The sequence below is a fragment of the Plecotus auritus genome (assembly GCF_963455305.1).
Source record: "Plecotus auritus genome assembly, chromosome: 2".
Classification (NCBI taxonomy): domain Eukaryota; kingdom Metazoa; phylum Chordata; class Mammalia; order Chiroptera; family Vespertilionidae; genus Plecotus; species Plecotus auritus.
In genome coordinates this window covers 228,684,636-228,693,719 of record NC_137771.1, presented here as the reverse complement: position 1 = coordinate 228,693,719, position 9,084 = coordinate 228,684,636, and the positions used below count along the sequence as shown (strand labels likewise).

The 9,084-nt window shown below is 61.8% G+C and overlaps 1 protein-coding gene across 1 annotated transcript in view; it reads left to right on the top strand.

Annotated features, from left to right (window-relative positions):
* The first annotated feature begins 5,756 nt into the window (after positions 1-5,756).
* Positions 5,757-9,084, top strand: part of EVA1C (eva-1 homolog C) — a 45,101-nt gene continuing 41,773 nt past the window's right edge. The window contains 1 exon segment of the mRNA XM_080654624.1: positions 5,757-6,410. Coding sequence (XP_080510750.1) covers positions 6,257-6,410 — 154 coding nt within the window. The 5' untranslated portion in view covers positions 5,757-6,256.

The window sequence follows — 9,084 nt, the reverse complement described above, 5'->3', positions numbered from 1 at the left end:
TTCCCAGAAGGGCCGCCGCCCGTCCTCGCTGACAGCCCACCTGGAGGGCAGGTGAGGGAGAGGCTGGGGGGGGGGGGGGAGTCAGGGCACACCGCTCAGGGGCACCTTGCAAGAGAGGCTTGGAAGGAGGGCCGGGATGGAGCAGAGCTGGGAGGACAGCACAGGGCTGCTCCAAGAGAAAAACACAAAGGCAGGAAGCCCGGCCGGCCTGGCTCAGTGGTTGAACGCTGACCTATGAACCAGGAGGTCAGGGTTCAATTCCCGGTCAGGGCACATGCGCAGGGTTAGGGCTCGATCCAGTGAGCGGTGTGCAGCCAATCAGTGATTCTCTCTCATCATTGACGCTTCTCTCTCTCTCCCTCTCCCTTCCTCTCTGAAATCAATAAAAATATCTTTAAAAAATTAACCAGCCCTAACCGGTTTGGCTCCGTGGATAGAGTGTCAGCCTGCGGACTGAAAGGTCCCGGGTTCGATTCTGGTCAAGGGCATGTACCTTGGTTGCGGGCACATCCCCAGTGGGAGGTGTGCAGGAGGCAGCTGATGGATGTTTCTCTCTCATCGGTGTTTCTAACTCTCTCTCCCTCTCCCTTCCTCTCTGTAAAAAATGAATAAAATATATTTAAAAAAATTAACCAAAGGCAGGAATTAGGACATGAAAATAGGAAATGTACAGTCGTCCCCCCTTATCCGTGATGGATTAGTTCCCAGACCCCAGTGGGTGCCTAAAACCACAGGCAATACCCGACCCTATGTATACGATGTCCTTTCCTATACATATACATCTACAATGAAATTAACTTACAAGTTAAGCACAGCATGAGACGAACATCAATCCTACATCATAAAGATGTAATACGCAAATGGTCGTTATGCCGTGAAGCCTATGGACCAACCGATTAACGACCGGATCACGCATCAGCAGGAGGGTGGGGCAGTGAGCTACAAGCGGGTGGCGGAGAGCTACAGGAGGGGGCAGGGCAGCAAGCTATGGGGTGGAGGAGTGGAGGGAGCTACAGGGGGGCTGGGCAGTGGGCAGAGAGCTACTGGAGGGCGGCAGCGAGCTACTGGCACATGGATTTGTGGGCAGGGCTACTAGTAACTAATAATAAAAGAGAACAACTGTGCCCTGGCCAGTTTGGCCCAGTGGATAGAGCATCGGCCTGTGGACTGAAGGGTCCCAGGTTCAATTCTGGCCAAGGGCACATGCCTGGGTTACGGGCTTGATCCCCAGTAGGGGGCGTGCAGGAGGCAGCCGATCCATGATTCTCTCTCATCATTGATGTTTCTATCTCTCTCTCCCTCTCCCTTCCTCTCTGAAATCAATAAAAATATATATATATATATATATATTAAAAAAAAAAAAAAGAGAACAGCCCTGACCGGTTTGGCTCAGTGGATAGAGCATCGGCCTGCGGACTGAAGGGTCCCAGGTTCGATTCCGGTCAAGGGCATGTACCTTGGTTGCGGGCACATCCCCAGTAGGTAGTGTGCAGGAGGCAGCTGATCGATGTTTCTCTCTCATCGATGTTTCTAACTCTCTATACCTCTCCTTTCCTCTCTGTAAAAAATCAATAAAATATATTTAAAAAATAAAAAAAATAAAAAAAGAGAGAACAACTGTGACAATGCACTGGAGTAAAGGTTACGTGAGCGTCGTCTCCCTTATTGGCATGTGGCGTGGAGACACTGGGCAGAGCGGTGACTCACAGCCGAGCTCCGAGGATGGAGCAGATGGCACACGATGTCATCACAACGCTACTCAGAACGGCACACGCTCTGAAACGTATGAATTGTTTATTTCTGGAATTTTCCATGTAATCTTTTCAGATTGCCATGGATCGCAGGTCACGGAGACTGCAGAAAAGAAACCTTCACATACGCGGAGGACTGTCCTTTGGGGTCCCCGCAAGGAGCCCGCCTCGCGCACACGGAATGGATGTAATGGGGACGGGGTGAGACCACCCAGCGGGGCCACCGCACAGAAGGGAACACGGCGACGTGATCCCCCCCCCACCCAGTGGCCCTCCCTGATTTTGGTGTTTTTGCAGGCGGAGGGGGTGTGGAGTCCTGCCGCAGGTGGTCTGTGTCTCTGCGCCGTCGGTCCCATCGGGCGCAGGAGACGGGGTGGCACCAGCCCCGCGCAGGAGCTCAGAGCCCGCCGGCCCGCTCCCTTGGAACTGCTGGTCCCTTGTGAACGAGGGGCCCCTGGGCCACGCTGCAGTCAACGGTGGGGCTGGTCCGTCGGCACCCAGTAGGTCAAAGGGCTGTGGGGGGTGTTGATGTGGGGGGGGCACTTTCTTATTCGGCTGCGGTTCCAGCTCCGGTAACTGTGCCGAACAACCACGGGGCGACCTGCGGCCGCTTTCAATCCTGTAAGTCCCACGGAGAAGGGGAGGCGCCTGCCCTGCGGAGGGGGTGACCCCGCTTCTGCCCAATGGGCTTTACGGGGCTCCCTCCCCCGCCTTCCTGGGCATTTGGTTGCATAATAATTAGAGACAGAGAGCGGCGGGGGGGGGGGGGGGGGGGGGGGGCGGTAATTGGTTTCCATTTGGTTGGAGGCACAAGGCCCTTGGGACGAAGGGCTCCAGAGAGGAAGATAAATGGAATTATTTCACCTTCTCACGTGGTTTAGAAATCCTGAGAGATGAGATTAGGACTAAAACCTGATTTAACGAGAGCAGCGGGGGGTGGGGGTGGGGGTGGGGGCGGGGGGGGGGGGCAGAGGGAAGCCAGGCCTCCTCCATGACCGACCGCACTGCGCTGTCCGCCCTCAAACATCTCCCCCACTTGGCCACCTCCCCCTCCTCCCTGGGCCTGCAAAGCCCAGCCGGACACACAGCCACAGCCTCCTGGCTACACTCGGACTCATTCACCTCCCTGGACCCCCTCTGTCATTGTTATGGTTTGATTTTTGTGTGTATATTTTTATTGATTTCAGAGAGGAAGGGAGAGGGAGAGAGATAGAAACATCAATGATGAGAGAGAATCATTGGTCGGCTGCCTCCTGCACGCCCCCTACTGGGGACCAAGCCCGCAACCCAGCATGTGCCCTTGACCGGAATTGAACCCAGGACCCTCAGTCTGCAGGCTGATGCTCCATCCACTGAGCCAAACCAGCCAGGACGGTTATGGTTTGATTTTAAGAAAACACACAAACTGCTTTATGGAGATAGAATTCACATGCCATACAACTCACCCATTCCAAGGGTACAGTTCAACGGGTTTGGGCACATTACATCATTCATGTTGTGAGGTTGCGGCAAATACATGCAACATGCAACTTGCCACTTTAAGTGTAGAATTCAGTGGTGTTCGTCACATCGGCAATACTGTGCAACCATCACTCACCACTGTCTATTTCCAGAACTTTCTCATCACCCCAAACAGGAACTCCGTCCCCCTTTTCTTGGGTGTTGGTGACCTCTCATCTACTTTCTCGCTCTGAACTTGCTGATTCTAGATCTTTCGTGTACATGGCATCGTGTCGTGTCTGGCTTATGGTACCTAGCCTAATGTTCTCAAGATTCACCCATGCTGTATTATTGGAAGTTCATTCCTTAAAAAAAAAAAAAAATATATATATATATATATATATATATATATATTAATATATTTTATTGGTTTTTTACAGAGAGGAAGGGAGAGGGATAGAGAGCTAGAAACATCAATGAGAGAGAAACACCGATCAGCTGCCTCCTGCACACTCCCTACTGGGGATGTGCCCGCAACCAAGGTCCATGCCCTTGACCGGAATCGAACCCGGGACCCTTCAATCCGCAGGCCGACGCTCTATCCACTGAGCCAAACCGGTTAGGGCTCTCCATTCTCTTTTTAAAGAATAATGAGAGGGAATTGATTTCAGAGGGAAAAGAAGAGGGAGAGAAACATCCATGATGAGAGAGAATCATGGATCGGCTCCCTCCTGCACGCCCCTCACTGGGGATCGAGCCTGCAACCCAGGCATGTGCCCTGACCGGGAATCGAACAGTGACCTCCTGGTTCATAGGCCGAGGCTCAACCCCGGAGCCACGCCGGCCAGGCTCTCCATCCTTCTAGGGAGCCACGCTTCTTGTGGATTTCCCCCATGCTGGCCCCTTTTCCTAAAATATGGTCACCCTTCCCAAGCACCTAGTTTTTGCTTGGCCCCTTCATCCTTCTCATCCATCTTGTCCTGGAAAAGGTCCCTCACCCTCCCTCCCTCGGCTCAGCGCCCCCTCTTCTGCCCCCTGGGGCCCCCGTACTGATGACTCTGGCTCGCCTGGCATTGCCTGTCCAGGATCTGTCCCCCTCACTGTAATGGGGCTGATACTGACCGGGCCCTTGTAAGGCCCACGCCTCCTGCCCCGGCACCTGGATCAGCTCATTCGGGCCTCCCAGGAGGAAGCAGGCTGCCTGCCCAATGGGCGACTGTGCCCAGCGCATCTGGGGGCCTGGGTGCCCCCAGGACGGTGGGGGCGCGGCCTCTTTCTGGGCCACAGCATCTCGCTCAGAGGCACCAGTTCACATGGCAGCCGGGTGTTGAGTGGACGGTGGAATGACAGCCCAGGAGGCACCTGAGTTTGGGGCAGGTGTTCCTTCGGGGGTGGCTCCCAAGCGCTAGGCACCCTTACCCACCACCCAGCCTCCGTTTCCCCAACCCAGAAAGCGCACACGACTCATGTCCGAGGGCCGCTGAGGAGGTCCAGCCCTGGCCGGTTTGGCTCAGCGGGGAGAGCTCGGCCTGTGGGTCCGGGTTCCATCCCGGTCAGGGCACGTGTCCAGTGGCGGGCTCCATCCCCAGTGGGGGGCGTGCAGGAGGCAGCCAACCAATGATTCTCTCTCATCACTGATGTTTCTTTCTCTCCCTCCCTCTCTGAAATCAATAAAAATATATTTAAAAATGGGAAAAAATCAATGGGAAAAACATCCTCCGGTGAGGATGCGCAGCAAAAGAGAAATAAGTAAATAATAAATAAATAAGTAATAAGAGGAGGCTCAGCACTCAGTGCAGAGTTTAAACGTCACTGGGCCTCGCAGACTCGTCCCCTCAGCACCGGACCCACCCGCCGCCCCGCCCCGGGGTCCTCGCGCCCCTCGAGGAGGTCGCTCAGCGGGCGGCGCGTCTCCTCCCGGTTCCCGGCTCCGTCGTCTCCGGCAGCGCCGCCCGGTCCCGCCCTCGGGCCTCATTATCTGCGTTTCCGCGTCGGGCCCCGCGCTTGGCCGGCCTCCCCGCGGCGTCCGGAACGCTCCGTGCCGGGCCCGCCGCCCGCAGGGCCTCCGCCCTCGCCCGCGCCCCCGCGGGGTTTGGGTCCCTGGGGCCCAGGTACCCGCAGCCGCGGCCACGAGCCCCCTCCCTTGTCCTTGGTCCCCCTCCTCCCCGGCCCGGCCCCTCAGCGCGCCCCTCGCCCGCGGACCGGGCGTCCACCCGCGGGACCCGCCGCGCGTACCCAGGAGGAGGGAGACGGAGCCCACTCCTCGGGGCCGCGATGCGCGCGTGGGTCCGGCGGGGTCCTGAGCGCTGCGCCCGGCCGGCAGCCGGAGGAGGTGCGAGCGAGTCGGCGCCCGTTTGGAGACCCGCACCCAGCGGCGCATTCCCGTCGGAGCTGCGGGGACCTGGGCGCTGCGGGGGTCTCATCTCTGAACCCGGGAAACTGCGTGCCTGGGGACCCTGCACGTGGGGAGAGGCGGGTCCCGAGGCGGGTCCCGGGGCGGCCGCGTCGCACCTCCAGGACCCCGCCTCCCGCCGGCCCCACCTTCCGCGGCCCCCGCCTCGGCCTCGGCCCCGCCCCGGGCGCCCGGGCTCGCGGCGCGGCGCTGGCTCCAAAGTGCGTCACGGGCACCGGCCGGCTCCTCGGAGGCCAGGGCGAGGCTGGCGCCGGGCCAGCGCGGGCCGGGCCAGGGGTGCCGGGCCGGCTCGGGGCGGGGAGCGGGCGTGGAAGACGCTCCAGTGGCCCGGCCCTCGGCGCGCGGTGGGAGGCACCCTCGCGGCGGGCAGCGCGCCAGGCACCGGCCCCCCAGCCGCGGGGCGCGCGAAGGCGACACTTTCCCCGGCCCCCCTCGTTTCCTCCGCGCGGCGGGCGAGATTTCCTCCCGGGGAAACGGCGCGGCTCCTTCCCGGGGGGCCGCCCCGCCCCGCCCCGCCCTCCGCCCCCTCCCTTGCTGGGGAGCCGGTGCCGGGGCAGAGGCAGGGGCCGCGGAGCGCTGCCACCCACTCGCCCGCCATGTGACGCCGGCCTCCGCCCAACAGACCCCGCGCCCCGCGCCGCCGCCGCGCACCATGCTCCCGCCGGGCCCCGCGCGCCCGCCCGCGCCCCCGCCCGCGCCGCACCCCGGCCTCCGCAGGCAGGTGGAGCCGCCGGGCCAGCTCCTGCGCCTCTTCTGCGCCGTCCTGGTCTGCTCCGGGGAGATCGCGGCGCTCGCCGACTTCTCAGGTAAGACGCGCCCGCCCGTGCGCCCCCGGCAGGTGCCCAGGTGAGCCCTGGGCCGGGGGCAGTCGCCCGAGGGCGCTCGGCAGGGTTGGATGAGAGTTGGGGTGCGCTCACCGCCAGTGTTCTGCCGGTGGTGAGCCTTAGCGTATCGTGGCCGCGTGTGAGGCGGTGGCGGGGGAGCGCCCCCCCCCCCCCCGGTGAAGGGTGGGTCACCTGTTTGGAGCTGGCCGCCGCGCTGGGGACTTGGCCAGCATCAGCGACACCTCGGATGGCGTGTGGGCCGGAGGCTCCTGGAACTCAGCCTCGGTGCCCAGCGCGGGAAAGGCAGGTGCTGGGGCCCCGGTGCTCTGGGCTCGCCACCTGCACCCTCCGGGCGCATCCAGGGAGACCCGAAGTCTGCCTGCCAGGGGCGAGGGGACCCCGAGGGATCATCGAGGGATCGGAAGGTTGGGGGCGGTGGGCAGAAGCTTACAGAACAGAGGGGAGACTGGGGGTGGGGGTGGGGGTGGGGGCGGGGCCTGACTACCTCCAAAAGGTACCAGCACCCCCTCCCTTCCCAGTCACTTCCTTTAAACATGAGGACTTCCTCCATCCAGCCAACCGTGAGGCTGTTCCTCCGGGGACTGGGACCAGGAGCTCGCAGGGGGCCCCCCCGGGCTGGAGGTTGGCACCCCAGGGAGAGCAGTTTGTGGGTGGAGGAGGGACTGGCGCGCCTCTGCGCCCGTGGTCCTTGCCTGGAGTCGCCACCCTCCTGCCGGTGGGGTCCCCCCCGGGGAGCCTCCCCTCTCCAGCCCAGGAAGCAGCTCCGAGCCCCGCCCCTTTCCAGCATCTTCGGCAAGTCCAGGTCTGCAGTCCTGGAGGGCCTGCCTGCAGGGGCTTTTGTGGTTACCTGGAGGTGAGGGGAGCCCAGGGCCAGGCTGGCGGGAGCCGTGGAAACCAGAGGCGAGTTGGGTTTCTCGGGTCCTCACAGAGCGGGTCATTGTTAGCCCAGAGCCCTCCGGCCAGAGGTTCTTCCCTCTGAATATTTAATATCAGGGCAGTGTTTCCACCTGGCGAAGGACGCCAAGATCTGCCCCTTTGGCAAGCAGACCGCGGTCCTGGAATCACCCGAGCCGGCGCTGAGGCGGCGCGGGGAACGGCTCGCGGAGCGCCATGGACTTTTTTGGGAAAGGACTTGGCTGCTGCGAAGGCCCTGCCTGTGCCGGGGTCAGCGGGAGAGCTTGGCCGAGGAGGGAACTGGGAGCCACAGGCCCCGGGCGGCCCCGGCAGCCGCTGGGGGGACGCGCGTCACCAGGAGATGGAGCAGCTCAGGGACACTGTGGCCCGCGGGGTCACCACCCAGGCTTGGCCCACGGTCCAGAGGGGGAACCTGAGCCCCGAACAGGAGGCTGCACCCCGAGGGCGTGCACGCTGGGATGCCCGTCCTCCTAAACGGGCCCCGCCTGCGTGGGAAAAGCCATTTCCTTCTGCTCCGGGAGGGAGCCTGCATTGGGGTGAACACGCCCCGAGGGGGGGGGGGGGCGCCAGCCTCACCCATCAGCCTGGCCTCCAGAGATCCCAAGACTAGGGAGAAAGTGTGTGTGTGGGGGGGGGGATCCCAAGACTAGGGAGAAAGTGTGTGTGTGGGGGGGGGATCCCAAGACTAGGGAGAAAGTGTGTGTGTGGGGGGGGATCCCAAGACTAGGGAGAAAGTGTGTGTGTGTGTGGGGGGGGGATCCCAAGACTAGGGAGAAAGTGTGTGTGTGGGGGGGGATCCCAAGACTAGGGAGAAAGTGTGTGTGTGTGTGGGGGGATCCCAAGACTAGGGAGAAAGTGTGTGTGTGGGGGATCCCAAGACTAGGGAGAAAGTGTGTGTGTGGGGGATCCCAAGACTAGGGAGAAAGTGTTGGGGGCCTTTTGCGGAGAAGAAAAGAAAACAAACATCCTCCCCCCCCCCCAAACCACAGGTGCACTCAGGTTTCTGTCTGAATTCTGTCGGGTGTGGCGTCACGGACACAACAGGGACCCCTCCAGAGTGGGTTCCTTTGACCTGAGACGTGATGAGCCTTCAGGGACCCCCCTAACCACGTGATGGAGCGTTGAGAGGAACCCCTACCTCCGAAGACGGCAGGCGGAGTGTGCAGTGGAGAGTTTTAGCCAAAGTCGTGGGTCCAGACCATGTAATCCCCCCGCCCCCATGCCCCCATGCCACCCCCGTGGCCTCAGACTCCCCCCCCCGAGGCTTGCTTTCTGGGGATGGGCAGCCCTGTCCCCGTGTAGGAACTTGAGGGGTGCCAGGAAGCAGAGGCTGTGAGGAAAGGCGGCCCGCCCCCCGGGAGACGGACTGGGGAGCCGCGTGGGGCAGGCAGGTACCAGCTTTCTTAACGGAGGGAGGAGGGAAACGTCCGAAACCAACCCAGAGAGCTGGGGACCCCTCGCCGTGCGAAGAGGGGATGCAGGAAGGATGGCGTGTCCGCGTGGGAGAACGTGCGGGACGTCCGGGTCTGGCGGGTGTCTGCACAGGGGGGAGCAGTGCAGGGTCTGGGGTTACTCAGGCCTTTCTCATCTCCCACCGCCTCCTGCAGCCTGTGCGGGGCCGGGCCGTCCACTGGGGCAGCGTTCCCGGGTCAGCGAGTTTCCCTTTGCCCTGGGGATCGCAGCAAGGACCTCCCTGTGGTGAGCCAGCGGCTGCCTTGTG